Here is a 17,608-nt window from a genome sequence, read left to right on the forward strand (position 1 = left end):
CTGCATCAGCCTAGAACACGCCTAACGCACAACGGAGGAGTGCAGGGGAGGGCGATGTCCACGTCCCGGGTCTGCAGGCCCTTGCTCTTACGCCACGTCTCTCACTTACCTAACAGTCCCTGGTCACTGACACCGAAAAAGAACTGTGCAGGACTTCTGAAGGCATACTGAGGTTAACAGCCACACGCGATCACAGGGTCGTTCTGTTTTAAATGTTTTTAATGGAAATGACAGTAAAATGAAATTAAAAAAGAACAGTGACCATTTTAATCAGACTTGGTTTACAAATATAAAAATATAACCAAAACTTCAAACAGTTTCTTTTATACATTTTCTATAAACTTAACACAAGAAAAATTCTCAAAGCCAAACTACCAATGATGCTTGTACTCTATGATGTGAACATAGTAACCGAAAGTTTAAATTTTTAAATGCACGGACCTTTCCTTCAACTGAGCAGCACGGTGTTTTCCCAAGTTACCTTGCGTCTTACGATACAATCCATCACTAAAATACAAATTACTTCTAAACTGGTTTAGTCTAAACTTACTTAAGTTTTAGTCTTTTTTTTCACAAAAACAAGCTTGATAAGTATAATACAAGCTAATATTAAAATGAGTTTTATGGCTCAAGTCAAATTACCCTATTTTGTTTCTCATCACATATTTAAACAAAAGGGAAACTGAAGTGAGTCCAGTTTAACTTAAATAATAAGTGAGAGAAAACAAGTGGACTAATTGTGGGAAATAAAACCTTATGCTACAGAAGCTGACTTGTATTAGTTAAAAACCACTAAGCCTTCTCTGGCTGTGCAAAACACAGAATTGTACACTCTCTGCAAGTCTTAGTAAGAGGCACATACTGTCCCAAACACTATGAACTAGAAAAAATGGTAAGTTTGAGGAACTCCAATGTGAAAAGCGACTCCATTTCACCTCAAGTGACGGAGCAGGTACTTAAAATAACAGTCACTAAAAACCTGAGAGCATAACAGTCACATCATTTAAGGGGAATCGAAGCTGACTGCTTGCCAGGCTGCAGAATGCGGAGGTCTTTTACCTCTCACTTTTAATTAAGCATGGAAGAAAAAAAAAGACTGGCTCATTTGGTTGTTTTATCCAAATAAAATGCTAACTTAACAGTATTCTTAAATATCCAAATTAACTGAACCACACAGTACTGGTTTCAAGGTAAGACAATAATAAAAATCCAGACCCGTTTAGTACAAATTCACATGAAGAATTATCATAATGCCATTTTAAGTATTATCTACTTTTTTAAAAAAATCACAACTCTTCATCAGGAAAAAAACAAATTTCACTTTTCTTCAAAGGGATGTCAATGTTAAAAACAATTTAAAACACTTAAGTAAAACTTTTCATTTTTTCCCTTTAATCTGTTGAATATTTTCTGGTGCCATTTGATAGTTTTATATAGAATATGCACTACTTGGATTACTCAGGGAGAATAACCTGGCAAATACTGTAGTTATAGAATACAAGACAGGGCTCTCATGTGTAAGCAAACCTGAAACACAAGAAGGCAGTCAAAAATGTCAGTTACTCAAGAGCTCACTGAAAAAATTATTCAGTATTTAGTATGTAGAGAACTGGAATGCATGATTCAAGACTGTTAGTTCTTGAAGAAGTGTGATCAGAACTTATTTATCAAAAGACCTTAGTGTTAATCAGTGCCCTGTATCCTCTTCTAATGCTATAGAAATACATGATTTAAACTTCCTTCTCTAGTTTGCCATTTCCTTCAGGAAACCACAAGAGTATTGGGACACAACTGGCTGACTAGTTCAAAACCAATTTGAAAAATTTGTGTTTGTGTGTTATGAATTTTACATTCAAAACCGTACCTCTTAAATGCCGACATTAGTAACCCAGCTGGCTTAAACCAAAGGTTTTTCTCACCTAGGCCCTGGCACATGGGTGATTGACTCAAGCAATGACACTGGAAAGTAGTGAACAAGAAAGAATTTCTAGGTCAAAGCTGAAGTTACAAAACATGTGAGTGGCCTCGAATCAGATAACTCTTCAATTAAAACATTCCTATACTGACAGCACTTTATAAATTACACCTAGAAAAAAGTCCACCCAAATGGCAATGGCCAACATGTCTGAAATGTGGTCTCTGTAGCTTTGATTGGGGTGTCCCAAGCAATCATGGAAGGTGAGCTAGATCAAGCCATCTCCAATTCTGACCTCCTCAATCTTTGAGGACTCAGCTAACCAGTGAGTTCAATAAAATTTTAGTAATTTAAAAGTATGCTAATATAAACCAGAGGGGCAGGACTGTCAGCCTTTGAGGGAAGAGGATGAGTCACAGAACTAGCGGCTCTTACAAAGGAAATCACCGGTCATTTCCAGTCCTAGAGACTGGTGCTCATCTACTACTTAAATGTGAACACATTTACAAACGCTACTTGATAAGTAACCATGTGACGATTTAACAGGACCTCAAGTGAACTGAATGTTTATAAGTAAAATTATTCAGGTGTTCTTGGTCTGATTTTAAGTATAAAGAGAGAAAAATACATGCTATACTTTTTGCATCACCCAATACTCAGGGGAACAGTCCTGCCATCAGTACCATAAAGTTGTAAGAACTACTCATTTCTGTCCATTAAAAACATAACTATGCCCATCTTTTTAAGTAGCTGCATCTTACAAGATTTCCTTTATACCAAGCCTACAGTCAACGTCTGTAATAAGGCATATACAATATACTTTGACCATTAGCAATGACATAGCCAGCAAACTCCCTTGCCCTAAGATTCTCTCTCTCCAAATTTGACACTAATTTAGCATTATTTTTTAAAGTTTTTTAAATTTGGTATTTTTCCTTAGGCTGACAAAATGTATTCCCTGTCCTGTCCTGAGATTTCAGATTTTTGAAAAGTCTTTATGTTACTTGATAAAATCAAATTCTCATCTCTACGGATATGGATATAGCTTCAAGTTAATTGAAATAACTAACTTTGCAATCCAAGGGTTCAAAACCTAACAGGTCCACTTTTAAAAACTTTAGGTAAAGTTTAGAAACTTTACCATGGCCCTAAGAATAACTAAGACATAATTTCACAACAGCACAAATAATACCCCCATTTCGTGAAGAAAACAACTCCAAATGAGCTCTACGTCGGTCTCTTTTCACATCATTTCCCATGACTTCCCCGACCATGCCAATTTTAAGGTTTCCCACATGTTTAAGGTCCGACGCTTGTGCACTAAACCTGGCTGTGCCAGTGTGAAACACACCGTCAGTCACACGCTGCGCGTGCTGCTGTAATACACCTTGCAACATAAACTCTGGTACAGGAGTTGCATCTTGGACTCATTCAAGCAAATCTAGTTCCCAAGAGTAACAGAAGATCCTCATCGCAAAGATCTGCAACGTGGTCTCGGACGGTGCCCCCGAGAATGCTCCAGAGCAAGGGTCCCATAAACCCGACTGAACCTGCACTGTCTCGTAACATTCACCAGCCTAAGGAGGGGGAGAAAGAAAACGATCCTCGCCTATAAGAATTTTACAAGTTTAATGTGAAAAAAAAAAAAATACAAATAGAAAGAAGTCCACTTCTTTAATGTTGTATAAAAACGTATGAGTAGAAACAAAAGCAAATTAAACATTATCACATTTGTTTACACCACTATCTAGTTCTTCATATTAACTTTGCTATTCAAACAACAGAAAGCAGGGAGCAATTTAGGAATTGGGAAAGAGATAAAACCAAAAACACTTTTCCACCACGTTTACTCTACACTGTGCAGAGCTGTGCTCACAGAGACGGCTGCTTTAACTTCTCCGCTGTGCAGGGATTCAGTTGTATATAAAATTGAACCTGAATTTTAAAAAGAACAACAGTTTTATTAAAAACAGTATTATTTCCACAGTTCCTACCTCAGATGATAAAAAAACTTATTTGGACATTTCTACCTTCCCTCAATATTTCTGGCATTTTCTACACCAAGATATACTTACTTCCTCTCACCTGTCACACCTTACACATTAAATAACAGCGTTGTTGAACACTTACAATAAAAAAAAAGTCTAAATTTGATAATTATCCACTGATAAGTTCCTTGAGGGAAGAAGTTTTTACACCTCGTTGTATCTGACTACTCAGCACAGTTCCTGATACCTAATAGGTGGTGTTTAATACCTAATAGGTGGTAAGTGACTAATACGACTCTTTTTTTTCACAGCCCACACTTCAGCTTGTAAACCACCAGCAGACCAAAGCAGAGGAGTAAATGATGAAGGCTGATCAGTGACTAAATACAAAGACCAATTTTACTCAACAAGCTTCCATAGAAGGCAAAGTCACTGCTGGAACTGTTTTTAAACGAACCTTTTTAAGCACTTACCAGGTGTCGGGCACTATTGTAAACACTTTATGTGTTATTTCACTTGGTTCTCACAATTTTATGAAGCGGGGACTGCCATTCCCATTTAGAGAAGAAGAAAGAGGCAAACAGGTATAGCCGTTTGTTCATGGTCACTCTGCCAGCAAGTGCCGAAGGTGGAGTTCAAACCCAAACACTGACCACAGACTGCATTCTCAAGCTCCATGCTGTTCTGCGATCCCTAGCTACAGCTGGCTCTAAAGACCTCAACAAGCCCAAGTCAGCTTAAAAAAAAAAATGCACTTCTCATCACTCTGCCTTAAAAAGAAAACCTAACTCCATGTAAAAATTCAAGACTTAATCCCACGTGCCCCAATATGGGCCTAAATACAGTGGGTTCCAAAAAAAAGAGAACATATGACACCAAGAGATTCAATCTCCACATTTTCATATAAATAACTCCCTTCATATTTATTAGATATTGACGACTACAACTTTACCATCGCTTCTTTGAAAGAAAAGTTCAAATTTAACTGCAGAGTGTCTCAGATTTGGAGAAAAGCAGTTACACAGATCCAGAACGTCATCCCGCAACTCAGGGTCACTTTCCGTCAGTCATGCTTATCTGTGGCTTGCACGTGACCTCAGGGTCCATCTACTGTCTTAACTTTCTCAAAGACAAAATTCATAAACTATCTTTTCTCAAATGGCTCCGAGTATTTTAAAATCTGGCAGTTTAGATGAATCAACCACAAAATGTTCAACTTTCCATACCTGCTCAAAAGCTGAGGGAGACTAGAAATGATGGGTCCGTACCCAGGGGCATTGTCATACAGCTCAAACAATGGTGCTGCTACCAGCTTGTAATTTTTAGGAACCGCAAACAAGGCTAAAATAAAACAAAACAGTATTCATTTTCTATAATTTCTTATGTAATCACTGCTTTCACTTTATTTATAAAATAATCATCAATTTTACATTTGAGAAACAGTTGAGGAAAAAGATAATTCTCATTAATAAATTTTGGTTGTGTCTTTTAAAAAAGCTTGTAGTGAGAGCTTTCACACGGACTAGCAACCAAGAAGATCTTTAAGTTCTGGCCCTGGGATAAAGGAGAGAAGAGCCCTAGGTTTGTAATTTATTTTGGATTCTATTTTAAAAATATTATAAAAAACAGAATAATTGCTTATTAAAACATGTAACAGGCCTAAAGATGATATTTTTAAAAAATCAATTCATCTGTCTCCTACAATTTTCAGTTTACCTCAATGTGGAAAATCAACATCAGCATCTAAACAGTTATTAGAAACACTATAATCTGGTATTTTATGCTCTAGTTAAACATATTTTCCCCCAGTAGCATAACTGGCACATCTATGAGAAAAACTAGGTGATTCTGTATAAACATGGTATGTGTTTTTAGTTTTACAATAAATCCAAAAATTTGAAGAACTTAGAAAAAACACAAAGTGGTTTGAAATTATTCTACAAAAGTTTTTAGATGGCTGCCTTCAAAAACAAAATAACTTACCTTTCTCTTGAAGTTGAACCAAAAACAACTTCTTATGTTCTTTAGGTTTTGTAATATGTGCAGGAATATAGGGATACTGAAAAAAACAAAAGAGGCTCATTTGTTGATACCAAGACATCCCTCGTACTTCCATGCCTGTTTATCAACTTCTCCCAAATAGCAACCCTCTGAGACCAACAAGTTCCTCACAATCTCGACACAATTTTATTTTAACATATATCCCATGTCTTCATCTATTTCTTTATATGTTTATTCTCCAATGCAGTGCAAACTGCTGGGGGAAGGAGAATTCTTTCTAGTCTTCTCTTTATTGGGATTTAGTACCTAACAGATATACTAACAAATAAATGCTTTAATAAATACAAAATAACAAGTAGTAAACCATTCGACCATTTAAGACAAATATGTAGACACAGGATTTACAGTCTGAGAAATTGGTGTTTCTAAAAAAAGTTAAAAAAAAAAAATCATTACTAAGTTAAACTTTCTAGAGTCCTGATGTGGACATGTTTCTTGTATTAAAAGTTAAATATGGCCTGTGAGGTATTTGACAGGATGCTCCCCACAGCGCCGCACCGCCCCCCTCCCGCCCTGCCCCACCTTGCTACACACAGACACTTCAGGAACACTGGATGAGCAATATAAGTGGAGTTCTGCCAGCTGGAGAGAGTCAAACTGCTTGGGAAAACGGAGAAAATATTTTGGAGAATTTAAAGGGATGAAGAGAATTACAGAGGAGAGGTTACTATATGAGAAAGAAGAATTTTAACATAATTTTAAAAGTCTAAGAGATTTCTTTTTGTTCTGTGTGTATGTTATGAAAATGTCTCCTACATCTCCCTACGATACTTTCAGAAAAAAATTTGCTTTTGGAATTGTGCTTGAGGGCAAGGAATTACAAAGTGTTAAAAACAGACATGAGGAAAGTAGGATGAAAACAGAGGCTGCCAAAGGTATATCACACTCATTTTACGTAAGGAACTTACAGTGAGAGGCTAAGCGTCTTTGAGGAGATGACACAACTAAGTAGTGAGGCCAGATTCAACTTTATCTGTCCAACCCTTACCTCACTATAAAAGCCTATGTTATTTCCCACTATACTATCCCAATAGCACCTAACCAGTATTCAAGTTAGAATAATTACATAGGGTATGATGAACCCAGACAACTGTCCCGGGCTTTGGCGGTGTCCTGCGCCATCATGAGAACCAGGCACACGGGCAGCAATAGACAAAGATGTGAGAAGTAGCTTGAATAGCACAGGCTAAAAGAGACCTGAGGTTCACATACAACAAAATAAGTTCCCAAACCACGACCAAACCAAAGTGGCTGGCTACGTGTTCCTTTTCTTTTAAGCCTTTCTCCTCCAGCCTCGTTTCCGTGTTTATTTTAAGCCAAGTGTACTTTAGACAAAAAGACTGAGATAGGCAGATGGCGTCATGCTCTTTTCCCACTGACACCAAGTTTACTAAACACACAACCTTTACATCTTGTACTAGCCCAGCCAAGGCCAGGGTTCAGTGGACTAAGAGAATCGCCCAAGGACCATGGGAGGGGAGAGGCCTGAGAGCATTCAGAAAGTAGCCTGGGGATCTCATTGCTGAGCATTTCCCAGTTAAATGAAGGAATGTTCAAAAAAAAGTTTACAGCAGCTGTTCTGTGTCTTTTTGGACCAGGAACTTCACCACTCCAGATGAAATTACACTTTCTTAAAGCTAACACAATTCTCAGGCAGTGAGCGCTAACACCAGCTTCCTCAGCATTTATCTTCCTGCCTCTCGGCCATGCAGGGAGTCACAAGGAAGAGGATAGAACAATCTTTAGCTTAGCTGATATTCTGTGCAATTTTTGTCATGCAAAGAAGGTATCAAACTCATAGAGCTTTGTCAAAAGAATGCAGGCTCCAACTTCGAGAGTCTCCCATTAGCCAAACATAGAAAAACCTACACACCAGTAACATTATCGATCATTACAATGGAATAAATACATGAAATATGAAACTCCATGAGGTTGTATGACACTTTTAAAGGTCACTGAAACTGATGCTTTTTGTACCTCTCATCACAGTTTCTCTTGGCACCTCAGATTCCAGGGCAGCTGTGTTTGAAAATGTCAGAAAGCTCTGTTTGCTGCCACCACCCCGCTCTGTTTTTCAGCCTCGAAGTATTTCCAGAGCCTGGAAAGTCTCAGCCCGTGCTTGGACTCAACGTGAAAGTGCAAGGGAGTTAACGCACTCCTCATCAAATGACGGACAGGAGTCCCTGGCCTCCCCTCCTTCCAATGGACAATTTCGAGGTGCATTCCACATGGTTCCTCCCAGTCCTTAGCAAAATCATTCTGGCTCCCCACTGCTGTACTGAGATCGGTTATGTTCCCTCTTCTGACTTCTCTGGTCTCTGTTTCCCTGGACTCTGCTCCTTCCTGGCATCAGCCCCCAAACAGTCTGCATACAAGTCTCTGTCTTATCCTCTCTTTTGAATGAAGTCAAATCTTTGGAGGATGCTAAGGAGTTAATTCATTCTTCTGAAAAGCGGTAGGCAGAGGAAAAGAAGCATCTACTGTTTCCTACACAAACTATACTTCAAGGTAACCAAGTAGCTGACGAGAGAACTTTCTCTTTATATAAAGATCACAATCCTAATGAATTAAAGGATGCAGGAAACTACCATCGATGAGCTGCTAACATTACAAAGAGAGACAAGACATTATGAAATTCCTGATGATGTACACAATACCACTGTGGTGGCCAGCCTCCAAGATGACCCTCACTGGTCCCTGTCTCCTGGTATCCACACTTCTGTGTGGTCCCCTTCCGCAATGTACTAGGTGGGTTTGTGTGACCAATAGCTTACAGCAGAACTGCTAGTATGTCACCGCCAAGATTAAGTTGTAACAGACTGTAAGAAACTAGCTTCCAACTTGGGTGTTTTCTGTTAATGTCTCTATCTCTTGGGTCACACGCTCTGGGGGAAGCCAGATGTCTTTCTGGGAGCTTCCCTATGCAGCTCTCATGGCAACCGAGGAAGGCCTTAGGTCAACAGCCAGCAAGGACCTGAAGCCTTTAGTCCAACAGCCAGGAGGAACTGGGAGGTCTGCTAACAAACACACGTGTGAGTTTGGCACCAGATCCTTAACCCTCAGTCCAGCTTTGAAATGATGTAATCCCAGCTGACAACTCGCCCAGAACTTCTCAAGGGGCCATGAGCCAAAATCACTCAGCTAAGCAGCTCCTAGAACTATGACTCTGAGAAACAAAGATAATAAATGCTGTTTTACACTTTTAAGTTTTGGGCAATATATTATATGGCAACAGATAAACAATATACCATCTCTGACAGCCTTGTACCCTTCTCCCAAAAAACCGAGTCCAAATCCCATCTATGGATCCAACTACCAATTTACAGGACAAAAAGAAGAAACAGCTCCATGTTCAATGACAACAGAGATGTAATCGGCAATGGAAACACTAAAGACTTTAAGCAGCCTAACAAATCACAAGGAAAAAAAAGACGGGGAACCAACCTGTAGATATAAAAGACACTTAAGTAACTATCCTAGTTCAAACAAATTATAAAAACAAAATAACAATAAAATTTGAAACTATCCAGAATATGTAAACAGTACTGCGTATTTAATGATATTATGAAATTAGTTCTTATTCTTACTATGATATGGCAGTACTGTGGTTATATTTTTTAAAAAGCCTTATCATTTAGAGATGCACACTGGAATATTTATGATTAAAATTATACCTAAAATTTGTTTCAAAATAATCTAAGTTGAGGGCGGTGAGATGGGGCAGTGCAGGGAGGGGGCTGCTGAAATCTGACCATGAGTTGCTAACTGCTGAAAGCGGATGACAGGTAACTACTATTCTCTTTCCTTTTGTATATGTTTGGAATTTTCCTTTAAGAGAAAAAATGCTTGGCTTTTTAATTTTTTATCTAAATTAAGGAACGTAATTTTAAGTCAAATTCTACTAACAAGGAAATTTTAAGTCAAATTCTACCATGATCTTTTTAAATGGCTGGAATTAAATCACTTTCCTACTTCCCCAAATGCGCAGTAAATATAACTGAACGCTAACCTGAGGAGGTTCAAAGTTTGGTCTCCACCAGTTACCAATGCAGTCATCAATGACCCAGTCTTGCAGGACTCCATCTTGACGACCCAGTATCTGTCAAAAACAAGTGATAGAGCCAGTAAACCACTAAATACACATACCTGTGAAAACCCTTCTTCGACAAAAAGAATTTTTTTGGCAGCACTGCTAATAGAGACACGGCTAACATGCCTTCCATGTGAATTTTCCTTCTATAATTTATTATTATTATTATTATGTGTGTCACTCTGCCCAAGACATACACTATTAGTTAAAAACTGGCAACCTAGCATCAGCATAACCATAGAGGACCAAAGAATATGCTGTTATATGCTCTGGCTATACATGAAAAAAAGGTCATCAATTACTAATATAGGCCGATGGCAGACAATAGCTTTTCTAGAATCAATCGTAGCTTTTGTATGTCACTCACCTGGCCAAGTTATAGAAATAAGTGTGCAAAATTCACATTTTTCTTTTTATGATTCTGTATAGCATAACATTAAACTTGCTTTAATAAAAGCTATACTCTACATTTTAGTCAAAAATGATTCAACAAGGTTAATAACAAGAAAGAGCAGTTCCCTCCCTGATCTACTTCATCCATTCCCACTGGCTATAACTTTCAACTCTTATCTATTCCCCTCGCCCCCGATATTTGCCTCTATTTTTAAAAACATTCTTGTCTTTAAATGAACTATTTAAGATTTACAGAGATGTTGCAAAGATGGTACAGAGACTTCCCATATATCCCACACCCAGTTTCCCCATTGTATAATCTTAAATTAGTATATTACATTTGTCATAACTAATGAATACTTACATCTTATTTTTTTTAATTTTTATTTTTCAATTACAGCTGTCATTCAATATTATTTTCATGTGTCCAGCATAGTGGTTAGACATTTACATAATTACAAAGTGATCCCCCTAATTAGTCCAGTACCCATCTGGCATCATGCAGTTATTACAATATTATTGACTATACTCCCTTTGCTGTACTCTACAACACCATGACTATTTTGTAACTACCAGTTTGTACTTCTTCATCCCTTTACCTTTTTCACCCAACCCCCAACCTCCCTCCCATCTTGCAACCCTCAGTTTGTTCATTTATTTCGTTGTTTAGATTCCACATGTAAGCGAAATCATATGGTATTTGTCTGACTTATTTCACTTAGCATGATGCCTTCTTGGTCCATCCATTTGTCTGTCACAAATGGTAAGATTTCATTCTTTTTAATAGTGGAGCAATATTTCATTGTATATATGCACCACTTCTTTATCCAATCCTCTATTAATGGGCACTTATCTTGGCTATTGTTAATAACACTGCAATGAATATAGGGGTGCATATATCTTTTTAATGTTTTGGATTTCTTCGAAGAAATACCCAGAAGTGGAATTGCAGGGTCATGTTGTCGTTCTATTTTTAACTTTGTGAGGAACCGCCATACTGTTTTCCATAGTGGCTGCACCAATTTGCAACCCCAATAGTGCAGGAGGGTTCCCTTTTCTCCACATCTTCACCAACACCTATTGTTTGCTGGTTTAGTGACAGCCATTCTGACAGGTGTGAGGTGATACTTCATTGTGGTTTTAATTTTCGTTCTTCTGATGACTAGTGACATTGGGCATCTTTTTATATGTCTACTGGCTGCCTGTATGTCCTCTGATATTTATTAAGTCCACAATTTATTCAGATATCCTTAGTTTTTATCATCCTTTTTCAGTTCCAGGAACCTGTCTAGGATATCACATTATATTTAGCTGTCGGTTTTTGATGATCCGGACAGTTCTGAGGAGTACTGGTTAGGTATTTTGCAGAATGTCCCTCAATTGGACTGGGGTTATGGATTTTGAGGAGACTGGGGAGAGATTGCAGAGGTAATGTGCCTTTCTCATCCCATCACATCAAGAGTACATTCTATCAACATGATATCACTGATGTTAACCTTGATCACCTGGCTGAGGTAGTGTTTGCAGATTTCTCCACTATAAAAGTACATTTTTAACACATTTTTATGACCATTTCTTGATTACTTTAATTTTTAAAAACCTAAAAAACAACCCCACTGATTAACACCCTCTACTGTGGATGAGAATTTACCTTAAAACCACATCTCCCATTCATATTTTCTCTTCCACTATCCTCCCATTATAAATGTTTGTCGATAATCAGTATTTAAATTAATAACTAGGTGAATCAGACACAACAGAGCATTTAGTAACTATAATCACACTTCCTTCTACAACTATCTCTTTTTCTGGAGTTAATAACTTTCATTTCATTTGCTATCACTAATTCATCCCTGCATTTTCCACAGAGCTTAAATTTCTTCTCAATTCAAACATCGATTATTCTATCAATTTCATTTTTCTAGGAGACATTTTTCTGTCATCCTGCTCCAATCTGTAGATGTTCACGGCTGGAGTCCTAGGGCTTCCCTCTGCCTCCCTCCTGTGTTGTCAGATCCTCTATATTCTGAATTCTTTATCTTCTTAGTTTATTTTCTCACTTTGGTGGTGAACATCCTCTAATAGCTTTCCTGAGAAAAGGTACAAGAGATATCACATTTGGGAAAATAACTTTATTTTACGTGCACACGATTTAGTTTGATTAGACAAAAAAAAATCAAGGACAGAAATCATGTTTTCTAAGATTTACAAAGGAATGTTCATGATCTTTTGGCTTCCAGTATTATTTTTGGGAATTTGATGCCATTTCTGATTTTGATGCTTTGTATTTATCCGAGGTCTCCCTTCCCCGCCTGCTAACTCTGGAAGCTTTTAGGATTTTCTGTTTATCCTGATTGATTTAAAATCTCATAATGATATGCCTTTGCGTGGATCTTTTAACATCCGTTACAGAGAGCAGGCCAGTAGTTCTTTTCAATCTGCACACTTATGGTCTTTGAGTTTGGGAAATTTTCTTCAATTATTACTTTGTAAATTCTTCCTTTTCCTCTGTTCTATTTATCTATACAGTTGACCTCTGAACAAAACAGGTTTAAACTGCTCCAGGTCCACTTATATGTGTAGTTTTTCAATACATACAGTGCTATAAATGTATTTTCTCTCCCTTATGATTCTTAATAACATTTTTTCTTAAATGTTTTCTTAATAACATTTTTTCTCTTACTTTATTCTAAGAATACAGTATATAATACATATAACATACAAAATATGTGTTGACTATGTTATCAATAAGGCTTCTGGTCAACAGTAGACTATTAGTAGTTAAGTTTTCAGAGAGTCAGAAGTTATAAGCAGATATGACTGTAAGGGGAGTTGGCACCCCTAACACCCACGTTGTTCAAGGGTCGACTGTAGTTTATACTGTTCCTTCTAGAATGATCTAATTTTATCTTTTCTTACCTATGTTCAATCTTTTTATTCTATTTTCTGGTAGATTTCCTCAACTCAATCTTTTAACTCTCCACTGAATTTTTCATTCTGCTAACTAATACGCCTATGTTCTTTTTTTTTGTCAGCTTAACAGTCTCTTTTAATGGCACATTGTTCCATAGAGGCAATATCTCCTTTTACCACACCAAGAATATTAATCATGATTTTGTTGATCACTGAATTTTCTGTTTGAGTTCCTTTTGCTCTTTTTCTTCTTTGGAGTTTGTTTGCTTTGGGTTTTTTGTCAATTTCTCCAGAAACAAAACCTCCAACCTGCAACCTGGGGTAAAACTAGTTGTTGACACTATCAGCCTAGTAGAAGTCTAGAAGTCTCATCATTCAGGATGTAAACTTTCAATTATTCTCCCCACCTCAACTTTTTCATTCTTTAATGTCTTCCGATTCAATCTCTACCAAGAATCGATCACCAGCTACACTTTGCCTAATTGTACAGAGTAGGTAAGACAGTCTGGGTATAATGCAGCCTATACATACTGTTGATCAACCCAGTTTTCAGTCCATGCATGGCCCCACCTTCATAGGTATCAGGCACCTCCAATTCCCTAGCCTTTCTGGTGTTCTGCAGTGCTGGGTCCTGAACTGCCTGCCTGCTGGGCTGAGGTCTCTGTATCTGCTAAGTCAGTTATAATCTGCCTGTTTTCCAGCTTCTAAAAATTTTTTGCTATTGTCTCGTCTTGCACCCCCCTCAATCTTACTGGATTTATATCTTTTTTAAACCCCTTTACTGCCTTTTTGGTGGAGTTTTGAGAAGGAGCTGAGCCAAGGAAGTAGGTTCGATCTACCATATGTAAATGGATGCTCGAGAACAGCACAATATTTGAGTTATAATGCATTTTTAAATATTACTAGGAAGAGAAAACAAATAGGTCAAGTGGTAGAATTACAGGTAATTTTAGTTTGTACTTTTCTGTATTTGCCAAGGTTTTTGCACAGTTGTAATTGTGGGGGTGGAGTGGGGGGAGCAGATTGTATGCTAAAAAGGAAAAATATTTAATAACAAAAACAACCTATAATCTCAAAAATTTCCAGCATCTATACATTTGGCCCCCAATCTTCAGAGGCAGACATGAGAATGACTTTTAAAAAGTAGTACAACTTGGGCAAAGCCTAAAAGATTATGTGCAGAAAGGAAAATAGGTATCTAACAGGAACATTCTCTTGTCAAAATTCTATAGAGGTAGAGGCCTACTCTGGAACAAAACTATCTGCATTCGAATCTCCAGCTCCACGACATACCAGCTATATAACATCAAGCAAATCAACACTCTGTGCCCGGTTTATCAGTGGTTTATCAGTAAAATGGGATTAATAATAATACCTACTTCCTAGGGTTGTTGTGATGATTAAAGGAGTTACTGCAGGTAAAACATTTAGTGACTAGCACAGTAAGTACCTAATGTTGGCATTTCTTAACCATTATTGTTATGTCAACATTTCAATGAAAAAAAAGTTAAGATAAAGCAAGCGGAAGTTCAATTTGCAGAAAATAAACATATATATTAACACTCTGGGATTTGAGTTTTATTTATTGTGAAGTAAATATTCAAAATAAACATCCTTTTATAAAACATAAAAAGCCTAATTATCAATTAAGTTGATGGTATTTAGATGGACAATAATAAAACTATCAAAGTGGTTAAACAGAAAAATACCTCTGTCATTAAGCGTTTTAGTCCTTCAACTTCATCTTCTCCTGGGTTAAGTTCACCACCAGGTCTGCATAAAGGTTAAGAATTTCAGCTTTTGACTTAATACAATTTGGGGATAACAGGAAGAAGACAGTAGTTATTTCTATCAAGTAAATGAATAACACATTACAGGTTTCACATAAGGCAATCAAAACATGTCAAAGAGAGGAGGAAGAATGTGCTAGAAACAGAAAGCTGAATTCATAATGTTAATTAACCAAAGTAATGGTACACAAACCCTAATTTTAAACACTGTAACATAAACATCGCACAACTGCTGGCCACCAGTCCTTTCCAGTCTGTTTTCCCTGGAAGCTATCTGGTGATAATGGGAATCTAGAAATGTCCAGAGAGCAATGAACCACACTCTTCATGTTTGTAGAATAGGGCATTTTTTCAGAACTCCAACCTCAACATTTGAGACCTCTCTTTTGGTACAATCTGGTCAGTTGTGGACTAAGTCATTTTAAGAATAGGAAACACTACTTATCCTAAGAAATAATATCGAATGTTCTTAGTAATGCTACAATGACATCTAGTAACTGAACTTGGACTAACTTGTTTAACAGGGCTCCTATCAAGCTCTGTCATTAGCGTCGATAATATACAGTAACACGCAGATTTCTACTAAGGCAATAAATGAGCACTACACTGGAGAAAAATACCTTGTGATTTTTCTCTTTCTAAAGACTCTATTAACAACTGTGTTTGTTGAGGTAAACAACTAACTGGCAAAAACTATATTCCAAAGCTCCATAAAACAGCAATCCTATTAAAAGCTGTCTTGTTAATTTCCAATGACACTTACAATTTGAAGAAAGTTGTTCCCAGCTGTAGCAGAAGCACATGGGGTAGCCGGTGCTCGTGTACAATCAGAACCCCTTCCACAGTCCTCCTCATTCCAATTTTATCAAATTCCTCCCTCATGCGCTGAAATCTGGCTGCAACAGAGCTGTCCTTCTCATAAAGGGGCTCTTTTGTACCAAAAGTATAATTGGTGAGAGGGTACCTGTGATCCGAAGACAAACATCTAACGTGAGAACTGAACACCATAATTTACCATAACAGATACCAACCATATTTTTAAAAATGGTAAAAAGTGTATATATTTTTCCAAAAAGTGTATATATTGTATTCAGAGACATAAGATTTGTCCAAGGTTACACAAGTAGTTAATGAGACAGCAGAGATTAGAATCCAGGTCTTTGTACTCTAAAACCAGAGCTGCTTTTTAGATCAAGCTGTTATTACTCCACACTTGAACTTGCAAGCAGAGAGAGCACTATCCAGAAGGCCTTTAAATGCTTAAAGAAGTGGTTATATGGACATCTGGTAATCCTCTGGTTTTGGATCGTGGCTGGTAAACTAACATAGCCGACCTGGCTAACGTCCCCTTGGGTTCCTCTGACTACTAATCTAATCAGAAGTTCTATTAATTATGGGCAATAATGGCTAATCTCTCTTTTTCTACAAGCTGAGCCACCACTTTCCATCATCTCTCCTGTTATTCTCCATTCCTCCCAGTCAATTATCCTCAGACTCTTTTGGTACCACAACCCTTTCTCTTCCAATGAACTGTTCTTTCCCTCTAACACTTTTTTTAGCCTTTTCATTTATTCCATTCATTATCTTTACTCTTCCTTTCTCCTCATTCATATCTTCTACCTAACCTGAATAGTCTCTCCTCCTTTATCAAGAATTCAAAATACGGCTCATATTGTTGAAGACCATTCTCACCTTGCCTATTAACAATAAAAAAATTTCCTTAAAGATAGTTAAAAATAACATTTAGATTTTATCACACTATCACCTTGCAAACCCTTAATCAAGCCTCACAGTAAGAAAGAAGCCTTTGATTATAAGCCTTCGAGTAAGAATTCTTTGGCCACACTTGCCTATCCCCAATGCCTTTACAGTAAGTGGATAACTACATAACTAATCGCTCTGCCATTCTTGAAAGGGGAACAAAACAAGGGTTGCCAAAACTTACAAAATTAATTCCAGAAGCCAAATTCTAGGTATAAATGAAGCAGCTCTAAACTAACTAAAATATACCATTTCCAGGGTGCTTTAAACATTTTTAGAAAGAACTTCCCTTGGAGTCTCAATGCTGAATCTGACATTGTCGTCGTTAGCAGCAGCGGTCTCACAAAGCACTGTGTCAGGCAATTTTTAAAAGATGCTTTTAAATATTAACATTTAGTTTTCACAAACTTAAGTTATAACGAATTAAGGATAGCTATAACAAACACATCTCTACTATGAGAGCCTGCTCTCACATCAATAAGCAGATGCAATCAAGATGAAATGTCATTTTCAGCTGTGAAATTACAGTGCCAGCCTGGACACACACACATTTCCATCACACTGTGAGCAGGGACGACATCTTACTTCCTCATCACTCTATACCCAGCATTATGCCCAGTGCCTGTTACAAAGTAGTCATTCATGCAGTATTTCCTAAAAGAAAATGTGTTGGTGGAAAAAGGGCTTTTTTTTTTTT

At 37.4% G+C, this 17,608-nt stretch overlaps 1 protein-coding gene across 1 annotated transcript in view; it reads right to left on the reverse strand.

The window, feature by feature from the left end:
* Positions 1-201: 201 nt before the first annotated feature.
* Positions 202-17,608, reverse strand: part of NUDT21 (nudix hydrolase 21) — a 19,569-nt gene continuing 2,162 nt past the window's right edge. The window contains exons 2-7 of the mRNA XM_039880920.1: positions 15,914-16,114; positions 15,070-15,133; positions 9,974-10,063; positions 5,887-5,962; positions 5,130-5,244; positions 202-3,850 (exon numbers count right to left, since the gene is read on the reverse strand). Coding sequence (XP_039736854.1) covers positions 3,829-3,850; positions 5,130-5,244; positions 5,887-5,962; positions 9,974-10,063; positions 15,070-15,133; positions 15,914-16,114 — 568 coding nt within the window. The 3' untranslated portion in view covers positions 202-3,828. The remainder of the gene's footprint in view (positions 3,851-5,129; positions 5,245-5,886; positions 5,963-9,973; positions 10,064-15,069; positions 15,134-15,913; positions 16,115-17,608) is intronic.

The sequence above is a fragment of the Pteropus medius genome, unplaced genomic scaffold (assembly GCF_902729225.1).
Source record: "Pteropus medius unplaced genomic scaffold, Ma_sr-lr_union100, whole genome shotgun sequence".
NCBI lineage: Eukaryota > Metazoa > Chordata > Mammalia > Chiroptera > Pteropodidae > Pteropus > Pteropus medius.